General features: G+C 38.6%; 1 protein-coding gene across 3 annotated transcripts in view; it reads left to right on the top strand.

Annotated features, from left to right (window-relative positions):
- Positions 1 to 18286, top strand: part of TTC1 (tetratricopeptide repeat domain 1) — a 31906-nt gene that overhangs the window by 4051 nt on the left and 9569 nt on the right. For all 3 annotated transcript variants that reach the window (XM_069483887.1, XM_069483886.1, XM_069483888.1), the window contains exons 3-4: positions 11077 to 11137; positions 12608 to 12720. In XM_069483887.1, coding sequence (XP_069339988.1) covers positions 11077 to 11137; positions 12608 to 12720 — 174 coding nt within the window. The remainder of the gene's footprint in view (positions 1 to 11076; positions 11138 to 12607; positions 12721 to 18286) is intronic.

The following is an 18286-nucleotide window of genomic DNA, read 5'->3' as shown; positions in this document are numbered from 1 at the left end:
GATGATAGGAAGGAACCCTTTGGTAACCAGTCAGAACAGGTCACAACCTGGGACTTGTGATTAGCATATGAAGTGGGACCAGTATTATGGGACTGAGCCCTTAAATTGTGGGATCTGATACTATTTCCAGGTAAACAGTGTCAGAATTGAATTGAATTATAGGACACCCAGTTGGTGTCCACTGGAGAACTGCTTGGTGTGGAAGAAACTCTCACATCTGGTGTCAGAAGTATCACGAGGGTAGGAGAGAAACAGTGTGTTTTTCTGAGAGTATTATTTAAATTTTTTGTCATCTTTGTACAGTATACAATGCAGTTGTTAAATAGAAAGATAAATCTTAGGCATTGACTTGGAAAGATGCGTGTAATACAATGTTAAATGAATTAAACAGGTTATGCAACAGTGGTGATTCCTTTTAAGTTAAAAACCTATGTGAAAATATGTTCATATATAAAAGTTTGGAAGGGTATACACCAAAGTATAAGTAGTAGCTTTGAGGGGTGTGATTATTAGGGATCTTTTTATTTATATTTAATGTAATTTCATAATATTTTATTTTTAATAGCAGACATATTACATTTATAATCAATAGCAACAAAAAAAGTTGATTCTGTTTTTGAGAATATAAATAAATAAAAATTGATTCTTTACAACTAGTGTGCATTCTACAAAAAAAGCACATAAAGCTGACCTCTAAGGATTTGGGAAAGAAGTGCTATCCTGTGCTACAGTCCCCAACTCCTGGGCCATGGGCCAGTACCGGTCTGTGGCCTGTTAGGAACTGGCCACGCATCACTGCCTGAGCTCTGTCCCCACCTTCTGAGGAAAAATTGTCAGGCCACACAGCAGAAGGTGAGCAGTGGGCAAGCGAGCAAAGCTTTATCTTTATTGCTGCCTGAGGTCCCCTCCCCACCCCCCGGAAAAACTGTCTTCCATGAAACCAGTCCTTTGTGCCACTGCTGTGGGATCTATTTGTTAAATAAAAGTTTCTCTTTGGGCACAGTATCAATAGCCAAGGTCTGTTAATCAAGCTTGTGTCTGGAAAGATAATTCAGACTCAAGTAGTGTGTCACTTCTCAGTAGAATTCAGATATCAAGAGTAACGGAGGAGAAAGGCAGTTAAGATTTGGTAAAAACAGGGAAGATCTCTTAATGAGAGCACAGTGTATGTGTGTGTTTATTTCAACAGCAAATCTTAACTATTTGTGAAAGCTTAAACGTAGACATGACTACCCACAGGAATGGGATTTTAGCTAACATTGGCGATGTACTAGATATTTGAGGGAAATACGTGATTCTGAAAGGTTTGGGTGAGGTGAAGTACAGATCTAGCAGCAGATGAGAATTATTGCTACAATAACAACATACAAATATACTATCTTTGTACTGCTATAACAAAATACAAATTATAAATGGATAATTTATAATCCTTAGGAATTTATTACTTGCAATTCTGGAGTCTAGGAAGTCCAAGATCAAGGTGCTAGCAGCTGCAATGTCCAGTGAGGACCTGTTTGTCACAGATGGCACCTTCTCTGTCCTCAATGGTGGAAGGGGCAAGGCAGTTCCCTTCAACCTCTTTTATAAGGGCACTAATCCCACTCATGAGGACAGAGCCCTCATGACTTAATCACATCCCAAAAGGCTCCCCCATCTCGTAATTATCACCACAAACAGGATTAGGTTTCAACATGAATTTTGGAGGGACACATTCAGACCATAGCAGATGCTTGTATGATAGTACTGGGACCTATAGCATGTATTACAGTATGTTGCTATTGATTTTATAAGAAAATCACCTTTTATGGACTACTTGTCACAGTGCACTATCTTAGTCCTAATGTATAAATTTCCTGGATAATTCATATGCACACACTGAAGCTTGAGAACCACTGTCATGGGGCCTCACACATAGTCTTTCATTAAATAGCTGCTGAATGAATAGTATTATTATCTCTCCCATGATGGCTAGTAATTGGCCTTAAAAGTTACAGAAATTTTATCTCATTCACTTATTAAAGAAATATTTGCATTTCTTCCGCATGCCAGACATTGTTTGGGGCCATGAGGGAGGGATACAGTGGTGAACAAAACAGAGAGGGTTTCTGTTTTCTCATAGGTATATTATAGTTGGGAATTATGAAGAAATGTTAAGATGAAGTGATACAGGGCGAGGGTTGGAAGGATGGTGCTGAGGATTTGAATGTTTGTGTCCCTCTAAAATTCACATTGGAACTTAATCCTCAATGCAATAGTGTTAAGAGGTAGAGCCTTAAGGAGGTGATTGTAAGAATTCGTGTCCATATAAAAGGGCTTGAGGGAGCCTGTTTGGCCCTTCCATTCTCCTTCCACCCCTGGTTCCACCACATGAAGGCACAGCAAGAAGACACCATCTTGGAAGCTGAGAACAACCCCTTACAAGACACTGAATCTGCTAATGCCTCGATCTTGGATTTCCCAGCCTCTAGAACAGTGAAAAAAATTTTATTATTTATAAATTACCCATTCTGTGTTATTTTGTTATAGCAGCCTGAACAGACTAAGACAGATGAAGAGGACTACTTGAGATTGGCTAGTCAAGAAAGGCCTCTCTGGAGAGGTGGGGGCTATCAGCAGAGACTTGGGGGGGGGGGGTGTGTGGAAATGAGCCAAGTGTGTGACAATCTCAGAGGGAAGCATTCTGGATAAGGAGCAGTTTGTATTAACATAAAGCCCCTAAGGAAGCAACAAGCTTGGTGTTTTCTTGGCGTGTTCCAGGAATTGAAGAGCCAATAGCTGGAGCATGGTAGTTAAAGAAGAGAGTGGAGTGATAGAGTAAGCAAGGGTCTGGTTATGGCACGGTTCATAAACCATGGTAAAGAATTTGAAGTTTATTCCAAGTGCAGTAGGAAACAGATGGGTAATTTTAAGCCAGGGGAGAGACAGAAGTTATTAACATTTTAATAAGAGAATTTAGGTTCTTATGCCTAGGATGGAGGGTTTGGGGGTAGGGGAGGGACATGAATGGAACATTGGAGACCAGTGAGGGCCTAATGCAGTAACTAGGCAAAGATGATGGTAGCTTGAACTGTGGATCTGAAGCTAAATGAAAGATTTCAGGATATATTTTAGAGGTAAAATTGACAAGACATACTGGTGGATTTGATTAGAGGGATGGAGTGGGAAATTAGGATGATTCCTTGGCTTCAGCACTGGATGGATGGTGGTGGCCTTTACTAATATGAAGAAGATGAAGGGACTTTGAGTTCATTGGGACTCTGGTGATTTAATGCTTGCCTGCAAACAAAAAAGTTCTTAATTTGTTAAGCCAAAATGCAGATTTAGTTATTTTAACGGGCTTGCTCCCTGTCACCAGTTGTTTGTGCATGGTACTTACATAGATCCTTTTGAGTAAGGGATCCAAAGGTCTGTTGCTTGGTGAACATGGACTCAGAATGCATGATCTGTGTGATTTTAATAAATTTTGATTAGGCTCTGAAAATGTATAAAGGATTATTCTTTCCTTTAAGGCTGTTTTCTCTTTAACTAGGAGAAATTTTAATTATCAAAGTTTAGAAGAGAAGTTTCAATTTAGAACAGAAGTTATGTTTCATTTCCCTTCCCTATCCTTGTTATTTTTCCTAAATTCCACATTATTTAATCCTTTAGATTTCCATGTTCCTGCCACCTCATGGTATTATTTCTATAATCTTATCAAGGGTTGTAATTGGGAGCATGTTTGCAGGGAATACTCTCTTGGTTCCTTTCAGAAAGTTTTCAGTAACTTCTTTAGTGGCCTGCATATTCCTGTTAACTTCATGGGCAAACCCTTTTTTTTTTTCCGAGACAGAGTCTTGCTCTGTCACCAGAGCTAGAATGCCATGGTGTCAGCCTATCTCACAGCAACCTCAAACTCCTGGGCTCAAGCGTCCCTCCTGCCTTAGCCTCCTGAGTAGCTGGGACTATGCCCACCATGCCCAGCTAATTTTTTCTATTTTTAGTAGAGACAGTGGTCTCACTCTTGCTCAGAGCTCAGGCTGGTCTCAAACTCCTGAGCTCAAAGGATCCTCTTGCCCTGGGATCCTCCCAGAGTGCTAGGATTACAGGCATGAGCTACTGCGCCTGGCCAGTGAGCAAACCCTTTCTGGTTTTGTTTCTCTTTCCTTTCATTTCTAATGGGCATCCTTTGGAACTAAGGTTGCCATTTTTATTAACTTCTTAGAGTCACCGGTATTGGGCTTAATGCTATTGGCAAGTGATTGAATCAAATCTTGGAATTTATGAGCTGGGAAGGACCTTAGATTTCTGATTCTGAGTTTAAATCAGAGAAAATAAGGGCTGCTTGCTCTAAAACTTTTGGAAGTTAATGGGATGTGTTTACAGTATTTGTTGGTAGAAAAGTTAAAGTGGCATCCATTATTTCCCGTATTTATTAAGGAAGATCACTTTGTGTAGATCAGTGATTGTCAAACTTTATTGTGCCTAAGAATCACAGGAAACTTATTAACCATGCAGAGCCCTGAGAAGTGTCTGATAGCACAAACCTGTGAGGTGGTAACCAGGCATCTACTTTGTTAATAGGCATCCCCAGGTAATTGTGATATAGGAAGAACTGTGGCCACACTTTGGGAAACAGAGAGCCAGACAGACACAGATGACTAAGTGTCCAAAACAAGAAGTATTGACCTAACCAGTACACTGATTGCATCCAACATCAGAACTAAACAGGAGGTTTTCTTTTACCCACATCTGTGCTCAAGGTCTAAAAATGACTTTTTAGGCGGAATTTAAGCAATACCAAAATAGAAAATTTATTGAGTTTTGGGAAATAGAATTTTCTGAGTAAAGAAACCAGGAAATATTTCCAACATTAATTCCTCAGAGATCAGTCATTTTTCCTCAGAAGGATAAGACTTAATGAGAGCCAGGTTCTAACTGTAGCTTCGATCCAAAGATCTTCCCTCGTGACTTCCTAGAGGGCCTATAAAAGTGACTTGTGGAAAGAATAAATGTGTCCATGTGTGAAAAGCAAGCGATGTCTGATTTCAAAGAAAACAAAACTGAAAGCTCTTTTTATTTCTTTTTGGGGGGGCGGTAAAGAATTCCCTTCAGAATAATTTGTAGGACTGGTGTCCCCAGCCCTTTCAGTATTGGCATTCCAAGAGTAGTTGTCTCATTCCACCTAGATGGGACTAAAGCAGAAAATTTTGTTGCATGTGCCTCCATTTTCCAGCACATTCGTGAGTACGTAGCTCTCTTTACTCTCCTTTTTACTCAGATTATTGATCTCTGGGTACTGTGCTTGCCTTAAATTTATGATGTTTTATTTTGTAGCAATTACTTCACAAAGCTGCAGAGGGAAGCAGAGAGCTGCTGATAGATTTATAATATGGCCATCGACTTGCTGGCCTGAAGCTCTGGGCTTTCTCCCTGTTTGTCTGTTAAACACATGTACATCATAGGATTATTAAGAAATTATTTTTTAATGCATTTAATGCAAGTTTTTATCATTTAATAATGATAGAACGGGTATATACTTGAAAGCTCCACATCAAGTGTGTTTATGTTGTATTCATTGACATAAACTGAAAGGAATATTCTAGCCAGCCACTGCATTGTAGAGTCTCTGTTAGAGACTGGTTTATTTGTAAGGGAATAGAGGAGCATTCTCTTAACATTTTTGCCAGGTTACCCCAAGATTTAAAATTATATCAGTTGAAGTTCTCTAGCTTTAGTTTTGGGGGAGTTTTGTTGTTCATTAAAAAAATAAAATTCAGGCCGGGTGTGGTGGCTCACACCTGTAATCCTAGCACTCTGGGAGGCCGAGGCGGGAGGATCGCTCGAGGTCAGGAGTTCGAGACCAGCCTGAGCAAGAGTGAGACCCCGTCTCTACTAAAAATAGAAAGAAATGATTTGGACAGCTAAAAATATATGTAGAAAAAAATTAGCCGGGCATGGTGGCACATGCCTGTAGTCCCAGCTACTCAGGAGGCTGAGGCAGAAGGATTGCTTAAGCCCAGGAGTTTGAGGTTGCTGTGAGCTAGGCTGATGTCACGGCACTCTAGCCGGAGCAAAAGAGCGAGACTCTGTCTCAAAAAAAAATAAATAAATAAATAAAATTCCAGCTCCTTTCTAATATTTTAAACAAGTGAATTCATCCATGTAAAGCTTTTAGCACAATGTGTGGCACATAGTATTCCACACTTTAGCTGTTTAATGTAAGGTACTGATGTGAAAACTTCACATTCATCTGGTATTTATTCAGTCCCTGCTTCTGGGCGGAGACTGTGATATGTACTTTTATGAGTTTTAGCTCATTGAATGATATGAATTATACAGCCATGGAATCAGACATTGAATCTAGTGTAGGTAATCTAAGCAAACAGGATTACTGTATTAGAAAATATGAATTGGCAAGGTAAGATTATAGCCAAGTTATGGTTATTTGCTTTACAAGAAGAGTCTTCACTTAGCAGTACTATGATATCATTTTTCATCCTAACCAGTATTATAATTTATCTTCTTTATGCAAAGCAATACATCATTTTAAAATCCTTGATACTCTAATTTCATTCTTCAGAAAGGACACTTGTGATAGTTTTCACCCCCGTTTCCTTTTCAGATAAATGGAAATTAAGCCATATATGCTACAGATTCAGGGTAATTCTGGAAATTGAGTCATTCGTTCAGCAGACATTTATTAATACCCTCAATAAATAGTCAAAATTAGTTTTCCTAAAGAAAATGGTTTCCCCTGTCAAGAACTTCACAGTTGAGCTAGGGAGACACGTAACTATGTTTATATTTTTATTTTAGGCAGTTTCATGTTTTATCAACATACTCCAGTTAGCATGTAAGTGTGGTGGGCAATAGGTAGAGCCTTATCCTGTGTACTATTGTGTTCCCAAGCACTTAGCACAGCGCCTGCACATTATGTATTATGTGCCATAAATATGTTGAATGACTGTCATTACTGACGTAGAAATTTAAAATCTTTACTGGAGATGTTGTATTTAGCCCTTCAAGGATGAAAATGATTTCCCAAGTAGCGCATTCCATTTTAACTTTTTATTTTGAAATCATTTTTTATTTTTTTATTTTTTATTTTTTTAGAGATAGGGTCTTACTCTGTCACCCAGGCAGGAATGCAGTGCTATGATCATAGCTCACTGCAGCCTCAAACTTCTGGGCTCAAGTGATCCTCCTGCCTCAGCCTCCTGAGTAGCTGGGACTACAGGCATGCATCACCACACTGGCTAATTTTTAAAAATTTTTTGTAGAGATGAGGTCTTGCTATCTTGCCCAGGCTGGCCTTGAACTCCTGGCCTGAAGTGATCCTCCTGCCTTGGCCTCCCAAAGTCTGCATTCAAAGAAAGATCCTATGGGAAAAGAAGTGAAAGGTTGCCCTGGGAAGGAAATATGGTTTGTGCTAGACTTTGAAAACTAAGGAAAATTTTGTTTGGGGAGTTGGGAGGAGGATATGGAAGAGCATTCCAAGGTAGAGGTGCATAAGCAAACAGATGAATGAAGAATAAGCATGGTAAGTTTTGAGAGAGAATGATGAGATGCGACTCTAGAAGGGTTGCCTAGTATTGGTTAGTAACGTGAGATAGGTTAGGTCGGTTGGAATAGAAGTTTGATGTAGTATAAAGAACAAGAGATTTCCAAGTCTTGATTTTCTCACCTGTAAAATGGGTAAAGACCTCCAATGTCACTTCTCAGAATTGTCTTGAAAAATAAATGAACCAGTGTGTGCAACAGCAGATTTTAAGCAGTGAGATGCTATAATGGTGTAGGTTGTACTAAATTTTGAATACCAAGCTGAGAAGTTTGCAGTCGTTCGAGTTACTCTTGAAATAAATTTTGTTTGTTGAGGACATTGTCTATTTGGGGTTTTCCTTGGCAGTTCCTATGATGATTTACAATGCAGAATAATGTCATTATTTCCCCCTGAGTTTCAGTGATGGGGAGGAGTACTGAGTAGAGCCCTGTAAAATTTCTTTGGATCCCATTTCTGTTAGAAGTATAATTCAAGAGCAGATGTTTCCCTACGAGGCCTCCCTGGAATGTGTTAAAAGGCATTGTGGAGGCGTGTGAGAGGGCTCCTAACCACATTAGAAGCTTCTGTTCGTAGAACAAAACCTGGAAAAATTTGCCTCTGATAGTGCTGCAGAATAGCAGCACAACCAGCTCGTGTATGTATAAATGCTCCTGGCACTTAGCATGCTAAGTAAGACCCATATACTATAAAATCTGTCCTTGAATTCCAGTAACATTATATTAATACAATATGCATGTCATCCTTTTGGAGAAAGAGTGTATTCAGGCTGCAGAATAAACCCTGGTCTTTGTACTGGGATCAAGTACAAAGCTCTTGGCACAGCTGGGAGTCGTTCAACTTTCTCCTTCAGGTGCTATTTTTAGCTGTTTCCAAGGAGATGTTCAACATGATATTGATAATTGCATTAATCCTCAATTTATACAATCTGTGGAGAGGGAAGCAGCAGCTCTTTCCCTGTGTTTAGTGCTTAATGGGCCACTGGGTTGTGGTTTATCAGCCAAAACAATAAGATGCCTTCCTTAGAATAATTAACCTCAGAATTAGGTTCTGGAGCCCTTCACTTTGCTAGTTCAACTTTTAGACCTCCTAGTTAAAAAGACATGGTAAGCTTTTCTCAGGGTGGCTGCTCTTTATCAGTAAGTCCCTTCTGAGTGTACGTTGGGTCTAGTCTTTGCCCACTGGGAACCTGATGTTATAAATTTACCAAAGAATGATTGGTCTCCTAAAGCACACACACACACTCTCTTACACACACACTTCACAAGAGCCTCATCTGGCAGTCTGAGTGATTCATCTGTTCACAGAGCATTCCTGATGAGTTGACTCTGAAGAACAGATTATGGATCAGAAAGTTGCTTGAGATTAAAGTTAAAGCAGAGGAAATAGAAAGTTCTTAAAGGATGAGCATGAAGCTCTAGTAACTTGATGAATTACCCCTCTCTAAAGAATTTCCATTTTTCAAATAACTGCTGACTGGATTTGTTCTGTTTTTTTGGCTCTCCAGCATCCAACTCCCCTTCCTGTTTGGAGGAATTCTCCTGTGTTGTAATCTTGTTGAGTGGCAGTGGCCTCTATCCCTGCATAGGTCATGTGACCTATGCTTGGCTTATTGGATGTTTCCAGCCACGACCTTGAATCTAGATCAAATAAAACAAAGAAAAGGGAATGGTTAGAATTTGTTTGCTACCATTGCAGCCCTGTCCTGGCCAGACTGTCTCACAGAAAGGCACTCATGCTTTCTGCTTCTTGACTTAACAGAGCTGCCTTGATTCTACCTATTTTCTAAGCCTGTTCTTTAAGCCTTCCATTGATTCTGTGACCCCCTAATATCTTTCCAATAAACCTGTGCCCCTTAAAATTGTTTGCTTAAGGTAGTCTTTTGTTGCATCCCAAAACCCTAAATAATACAGTAGGGATCATTACAATCTAAGCACCTTTTTTGTGGGTAGTGCTAGGCAAATATGGCCACATTCTTATATTTTGATTCCCACTATCACCACTACCCATTTTATTTTTTCTGAATTTCCTTAGAATAGCCCTTCCTCATATATGTTATATCGTAAATGAATTAGGATTTGTATCTGCTGTATGTCTGGCACATAGTAGATACCATAAAAACTAGGTTCAGTTTATACTTACCTTTTATTTCCTTTATTGACATTCATCAAGTGCTCTGTTTCATCTACAGTATAATAATAAGACATTTGGGAAACACCGTGATCTCAGCAATAGCACATTTACAAATCTTTTTCAGAGAAATAATATTTTTACTTCGGTTCCTAATGTTGAGTACCAATTGTTCAGGCTCCAGACTTCTCCTGTGTATGAAATACCCTGCTAACTATATTTCCTCCCTTTAAAGTTTTTATTTAATCAGAAGCTTCAAAAATGAAGGGGAGTTAGCTGGGCCTGATGTTGTGTGCCTGTAGTCCAGCTACGCAGGAGTCTGAGGCAGAAGGATCACTTGAGCCCAGGAGTTCAAGGTTGTAGTACATCATGATGGTGCCTTTGAATAGCCACTACACTCCAGCCTGGCAACTTAGTGAGACCCCATCTCTTTAAAAAACAGAAAGGAAAGAAAAGGGAGGGAAGAATTAGAGGGGATTCTCTGTTTAAAAAAAAAAAGCTCTGTCAAAAGTGGCAGGCAGACAGACTCTTCTGCCAGTTCGGCTTGTGCCAACCATATTGTTAAGATGTTTGGGAAGAAGCATGGATAGACTCAGCACGTGTCATCTTTGCTTTGCAGGATAACTTTCTCTCTGCCTTTGTGTTTGGTGGGTGTTTGGCCATCTGTGTGAATTCAGTTAGTTTGAAGAAGCTAAGAAAAGAGAGATTTATTTAGGTTTCTTTAACTTTCCCTGTTAGCCTGCTGACAGCACAGTGCCCTGACCTTGCAGACTTGGCTTGTCCCCCCAATCCATGCTCCCACCATACTGTATGTCTCCATACAGTATTAAATTACTTCTTTTACAGAAAAAAAAAACAGTGTATATTTACTGAGTCCTTGCTAATCATTGTGTTGGAGGCTTTACATACATTATCACATTAACCCATTAAATATTAGTCCATAAAACTATTAAAGCTTCATGTTTTAGATGAAGAAGCTAAGGCTCAGAAAGATTTTGAAATTTGTCCAAGATTGTGCAACTATTATAGTAAGTAGTAGAAGCCAGAATTTGAATGCAAACCAGTGGCTATGTTATTTGGTTTCATTTCTGAACGAATAGAAATTAAATGACACCTGAATTAGCATTCCATGCAAAAGATAGAAACATAGATAGCAAAGAACATGCCAAGAAAACCTAGGTTTTGTGTTTTAAACCTCAAGAATACAAAAAAAAAAAAAAAAATACAATTGATAATTAGCCAGGTGGTCATCTGTTTTTCCTCTATCACTGTTTGAGATTTAGGTGAAACTGATCCAGTCCTTAAAACTCAGTTGCAGCCTATTAAATAGATTTGTGTGTAAAGAAAGTGGACCTTTTTGTCCATTTATAATATTATGAGAAATTATATAATTCTCTGATCTTTTTCAGAAAAGAAGAGAAGAGAGCACTAAACTAAAGGAGGAGGGAAATGAGCAGTTTAAGAAAGGAGGTAAGATAACTGTTTTAGCACTGATGTCTGGTCATCTTGACTCCTCATCCTGTTTTAGAGCCTGTGAAGAAATACTTAAAAACATTTGGAAACAACTAGCAAACCTAAACTACTCACAAAGTAATGTTGCTTCTCAGCACCTTGGAATTTTAGGTTTTTTACCAGGCCAAATTGTTTTTAGCTGACCGTGACCGGTTACCATGTGTCTGTTGGCCCAGGCATAGTTTTTCTTTTCTGTAATCCACTGTCTGTTAATCCAGAAATCAGGGATAAAACCTTTCAGCTGTTGCTTTGGAAAGCACTAGCCTTGGATGATAAAAGGCCTTTTGCCGCATTGCTGCAAAAGCAGGGTCCCCATTCCTCAGTTGCTGCAGTGCTGTGACAACAGGCCTGACCACTTCAGTATGGCCTAGGGAAGTATTTGCCTGCTCTTTGGTTGCTCTTTTTTTTTTTTTTTTTTTTAAATTGTGCATACTGCTTCAGAAGTGTTGCTCTTTTATGTGCTTTTTTCTTTGGCTAGCTTAAGTACAGAGATGTTTTTTCTTCATGTGCTTCCACATTTCCTACATTTGCTTAGAAATAAGTTGGCAGTTCATTCCAGCAATTTGGGGAAACTATTTGATCTTATAATAGCCTTCTGTCACATCTCAAACTGTATATGCTTCAGAAATCTAAGAGTGTTAACATTTTTCCCTAGTTATTTTCAGGTTTGAAATTTTTTTTTTCTTATAGCCTAGTATACTAATTATTTCTTTTTTTCTACTAGAAACTAATGCTTCTAATTTTGAAAGCATATCTCTTCATACGTTAATATTAAATATTTCAAACCCGAGAAAAGAGTGAGTAGGCTATTTTCTTAGTATCCTGACCATAATTGTTCATATAACAATGAATATATAATTTTATCACCATTTTCTCTTTTAAAATCTTGAATACTGATTTTTACAATGTTGCTTTTAGCTCCATAAAATATTTCTCTCCAAACATTCCATGGATGCAGTTTTAGCCAGGTTGACTATATGAAAGCACAATAGCCTTAATGAAAATGTATACATGGAGTTTTTTCTTGATCCCAGGCCATGGGTTCCAGAGTTTAGTTTGTTTCATCTGTCCAGTTCCCTAACCTCCTCTGAAAACTCCTTTCTAAATTGCTAAGTCAAATGAAAGCTGAACATCTAGGGCATGCTAGGACCCCTGAGCATTGAGGGCTCTCCACTGACAACAGGTTCAGCTGTCAGTTTGCCAGGCACACCTCGTGAGACTGGCGCAAGCAAGCACGGTTTCTTCAAAGAGAGAGGATAGGAGGAAGTGACTTTTACAATCCAGAGAACTTAATAGACGGTGACTATCTTTTTATTTGAAATCCCTGTCCCATGAATGGCAAACTGTGCATTCTGAGATCCTATGGAATATAATACCATCAGGAATAAAATCATAATGACCGTTCATCCTTTATCATATCATCTTCAGATTATATAGAAGCTGAAAGTTCTTACAGTCGAGCCCTGGAGATGTGCCCATCCTGCTTCCAAAAAGACAGATCTATTCTGTTTTCAAATAGAGCTGCTGCAAGGATGAAACAGGTATGAATCTTTGACCTTTTCTTTTTAAGAAGCACATAAAATGCAGTGTTTTCATAGGGTAGTTTCTCTCCAAAAACTAGCATATGGGGACTTAAAGTTGCTACCTCCCTTTTCCTGCCCATATGTTTCCCTAATATAAAGGTCACAGGGAGGACAGAAAAATATTTTTTAAAACTTGAGTCAGATTACTGTTAACATTCTTCATTAATGTAGCTGAGTGAATACTTTCATGGAAGGAAGGCTGGCAAAGTTTTCACTAAACTAGGGCAGGTTAACAAGCAGAGACAAGTAGTACATATCCTAGAATAGCTATAGCTGCTTATTTTAGACCTCTGGAATTCTAGATAAGGATTCAAAGGCATGGAGAACTACTGATTGAAACTCCAGGCTTATTCCTAAGATTGTGATTTTTATGTTGAAAGTATGAGCATTGGAAGAAATGTCCAATAGTTGGGATGAAAGGTGTCTTTAAATGCAAAGTAAGTGTCAGGGAAAGTTCAGAAGCATTTTATATTTCCAAAGGATTGAGAACCTGGTATAGCAGGGTGAGTGTAGAATAGGTGAGAGTGCAAACATATTTCTTTTATACTGTATTGGTGTTAAAAGTTAGATTTGTTGCTGATTTGTCTGATTTTCCTATTTAGTCATCACAGTAAGTCTCATTGGATTGAAATGAGTTTAAAAAAAAAAATACCACTTGTTTAACTATGGCTACTTACATCCAAAGTGCAAAGGATAGGATATTTAACCTACCTTTAAGCAAACATGATTGGCTCAAAATTGGGTGTAGTGGGTTTTTGTTTCTTTAGAGAGGATATCTCTTTGATATTGCCTGAAATTCGTTAGTGCCTCTGCCAAAGTTACTTTAGGTGACCAGTTTTTTTTTTTTTTTTGAAGGCCCTGAAGTGGGGAAGGAGGTGTGTGCCTGAATCCTTGGGCATGCAGAAAGGTTGTTTGTTTTTTTTGTTTTTTAACTGTAGGTTGTATAATTAATTGGATATAGTCTCCAAGGCAAAGTGTTTTTGGAGTGTTTCATGTGGCATGAGAGAAGAAATATTACAATTGTACAGAGTTTACGAACCCATGTTTTGTATTAGGGAAAATGAAACAATTGTTTTAAGTTTATTTAAAACAATACAGCCGGGCATGGTGGCACCCACCTGTAATCCTAGCACACAAGTCAGGAGGATCACATGAGGTCAGGAGTTAGAGACCAGCCTCAGCAAGAGCGAGACCCCTGTGTCTACTAAAAATAGAAAGATTAGCCAGGCATGGTGGCGCATGTCTGCAGTCCCAGCTACTTGGGAGGCTAAGGTGGGAGGATGGCTTGAGCCCAAGAGTTTGAGGTTGCTGTGAGCTAGGCTGACGCCACAGCACTCTAGCCTGGGCACCAAAGCAAGACTCTGTCTCAAAAAAAAAATAAATAAAAATTAAAAAAAAAACAATATCATTAATGCATTTTACAAGAGATCAGAATTTATACCTGATCGTTTTTACACTTAACTGGAAATTTTGCATTTGCTTCTCCACCTTGCCACATTCTCAGACTGGACATGGTCATCGTGAAATGGGATCAAGGATACCTTCAATGTCAGAGAAAATGTATTAATACCGTAGCCAGTTGAGACTCTTTGTTTCCACAGTTACCCAAGTTATTGATATTTCTAGGTTTGGGCTAGCATAACAGACTCTTCTTGAGTTAGGAAAATGTATGGTCTTGCTAGTCTTTTGTCTGTCACATCTGAGAACTCAAAAGAACATTGCTCTGTGACTGCTTCCTATACAAAGGATAGTTTTATTGGTGGAGTTTTTTGTTTTGTTTTTTTCAGTTGCATTCTTAATATTTTGAGAAGACTCTAAAATTAGAAGCTTGAAAACTTTCAGGATTAGTGCCCTGACATATGGAGCATATTCTGACTTTATTTTAGAAAGTTATGGATTAACTGCTTTTTTCTTTTCTTTTTTTTTTTTTTTTTTCTTTTGAGACAGAGTCTTGCTTTGCTTTGTTGCCCAGGCTAGAGTGAGTGCCGTGGCGTCAGCCTAGCTCACAGCAACCTCAAACTCCTGGGCTCAAGCAATCCTTCTGCCTCAGCCTCCCGAGTAGCTGGGACTACAGGCCATGTGCCACCATGCCCAGCTAATTTTTTTCTATATGTATTTTAGTTGGCCAGATAATTTCTTTCTATTTTTAGTAGAGACGGGGGTCTCGCTCTTGCTCAGGCTGGTCTCGAACTCCTGACCTCGAGCGATCCACCCGCCTCAGCTTCCCAGAGTGCTAGGATTACAGGCGTGAGCCACCGCGCCCGGCTGATTAACTGCTTTGAAAGGTTAAAAATAAGAATTTCTGAAAGGCAGGCTTGCAGCCTCAGCATCCCAGAATGTGTGCCCCTGGCCGATTCACATTTCATCTGGAGAGAGAGATGGTAAACTGGTGTTAGGGCAGAGTTTCAAATCTAGGTCTTTGCTAGCTATACAAGAACCCTCGAAGAGTAGTCTCTGAATTTTTTAAAACTACTGGCCTTAGATATTATGCATATTATTTTAATATGTAGAGATAGATTTGTCTTTACTATGTACATTTGTTTTGTCCATATATTATGTACATTGTTTTATGTAGATATTTATATAAAATTATGAAAGGATGGTAAACAAGTTCTGGTTTGGAGACTACCACTCTAAGCAGCAGACACCTGGGTCCCCTGAGGTGTTAGTAGACTATGAGCCTCAAACAAAGGATTCTGCAGAAAAATACCATCATTTGTGATTTGAAGAGGCCAATTGATGGTAAAATGCACTGCAACTTCATAATCACTTCTAGACATATAAAAAATACCACCACAGCAGCTGTACACATAAATTGTAAAGATTTATTCCTGTTTCAGAAACATTAGGAAATTGTGTCTTCAATTTATGGAAATGTGGTAAGTTGCCTTATATAAAGTTATACAGATTTCTTTACTACAGGACTTCTTAGAGCTTTTAATATTTGAATTGGTATGATGAACATGGGAAGAGATATAATACAGCGTTTCCCAAATGCCATTGGAACCTTTTGTGTTTATTGTAAAATAGATACAACATAAAATTGTCCATTTTAACCATTTTAAAGTATAGTCACGGGTGGCTTAACAACAGGCATAGTTCTGAAAAATGTGTCTTTAGACAATTTCATCCGTGTGCAAACGTCATAGAGTGCACTTACACAAACCTAGATGGCATAGCCTACTACACACCTAGGCTACATGGTACAACCTATTGCTCCTGTGTTATAAACCTGTACAGCATGTTACTGTACTGAATACTGCAGGCAGTGGTAACCACATAGTAAGTATGTATGTATCTAAACATATCTAACTAAACATAAAAAAGGTACAGTAAAAATACAGTGTAAAAGATAAAAAGTGGTACACCTATATAGGGCATTTACCATGAATGGATCTTGCAGGACTGGACGTTGCTCTGGGTAAGTCTGTGAGTAAGTGGTGAGTGAATGTGGAGGCCTGGGACATTACCGTACTCTACTATAGACTTTAGAAAAACGCTGTTCACTTAGGCTACACTAAATGTATTAAAACAAATTTTCTTTAATAACGAGTTAACCTTAGCTTACTGTACCTTTTTTACTTTATAAACTTTGAATTTTTTTAACCTTTCAACTAGTATTATAACACTTAGTTTAAAACAAAAAACACATTGTACAGCTGTACAAAAATATTTTCTTTATATCCTGATTCTTTAAGATTTTTCTGTTTTTAATTTTTTTTTAACTTTTTAAATTGCTTTATTAAAAACTAAGACACAAACACATACATTAGCTTGGGCCTACACAGGGTCAGGCTCATCAATATCACTGTCTTCCACCTCCACATCTTGTCTCACTGGAAGGTCTTCAGGGACAATACAGGCATGGAGCTGTCGTCTGCTATGATGAAAATGCCTTCTTCTGGATACCTCCTATAGGACCTGCCTGAGGCTGTTTTACAGTTAACTTTTTTTTAGTAGAAGGAGCACACTCTAAAATAGCGATAAAGAGTATAATACAGTAAATACATAAATTAGTAACAGTCGTTTGTTATCATTATCAAGTATTAGGTACTGTACCTAATTGTACTTTCATAAGACTGGTAGCATAGTCGGTTTGTTTACACCAGCATTATACGAACACATGAGTAATGTGTTGCACAGTGACGTTAGTTGGCTGTTACCTCATTGGGTGATAGAAATTTTTCAGCTCGGCCGGGCGCGGTGGCTCACGCCTGTAATCCTAGCTCTCTGGGAGGCCGAGGTGGGCGGATCGTTTGAGCTCAGGAGTTCGAGACCAGCCTGAGCAAGAGCGAGACCCCATCTCTACTAAAAATAGAAAGAAATTATATGGACAGCTAAAAATATATATAGACAAAAATTAGCCGGGCATGGTGGTGCATGCCTGTAGTCCCAGCTACTCGGGAGGCTGAGACAGGAGGATCGCTTGAGCTCAGGAGTTTGAGGTTGCTGTGAGCTAGGCTGACGCCACGGCACTCACTCTAGCCCGGGCAACAGAGTGAGACTCTGTCTCAAAAAAAAAAAAAAAAAAAAAAAAAGAAATTTTTCAGCTCCATTATAATCTTATGGAATCACCATCACATATGTGGTCCATCATTGACTGAAACATTGTTATGTGGTGCCTGACTGTGTACAATTCAGTGGCATTAAATACCTTCACAATGCTATACAACCATCACTACTATCTAGTTCTAGAACTTTTCCATCACCCTAAAAAGATACCCCATACTCATTAAGTATTCACTCCTCATCCTGAAACTATGTTTGATTGCATCCTGAAACACAATTTAGTAGACTTCGCTCTAAAATATTCTGCAGAATATTTAGTACTTGCTACAGTAGGCGTTATAGGAATATTGAACATTAATTTAAAATAACATTTCTCTAATATAAACTTCTAATTTGGGAAAAATAGACATTTTAGAGCTGGAAGACATCTTACATAGCATTCAGTCCAGCTTGCTCATATTTTAGATGAGAAACTGAGCCCTAGTGAAGGAAAGTAGCATGACCGATGTTAAACAGCAGGTTAGGGTCAGAGCTGGGACCGGAATCTGGTTCTTTTGACGTCCAGTGTTTTTTCCCACTATGCCATGCTTCTAGACTCAGCAAGTTAAATTAATTAGATATTTTATTTGGTGACCTGTTTTGTATTTTTGTTTCATCAGTGGATAAATTAAAGTTTATAACTGAGACTACATGACGGGCCACACTGAGTGTCTGCAGATGGACCACTGTATACTTTCTGGAAAAATACCACTTTGGGTGTGATGGTATAACAACTATCCAAAGAGGAGGGTAATTAATTCAGCTATTCACATATTATTTGCCCTGTTTATTGATCACAAAGTGATCTCAACATCAGCATGCTAATGTAAAGTGTCTTGCAAAAGTAATAGGTCAATTAGAACAATCTAAAGACATTTTAGGAAAGAAGCTATTTGAATAATTTGTTACTAGGAGGCTTTCAGGTCAGAGCCATCCCCACATTAATTTTGAATTTTATCTTGAAGGCAATATACTT

Source organism: Eulemur rufifrons, chromosome 10 (assembly GCF_041146395.1).
Source record: "Eulemur rufifrons isolate Redbay chromosome 10, OSU_ERuf_1, whole genome shotgun sequence".
Lineage (NCBI taxonomy): Eukaryota > Metazoa > Chordata > Mammalia > Primates > Lemuridae > Eulemur > Eulemur rufifrons.
The sequence above is the reverse complement of the archived record's forward strand: the minus strand, read 5'-3'. Positions and strand labels throughout refer to the sequence as shown.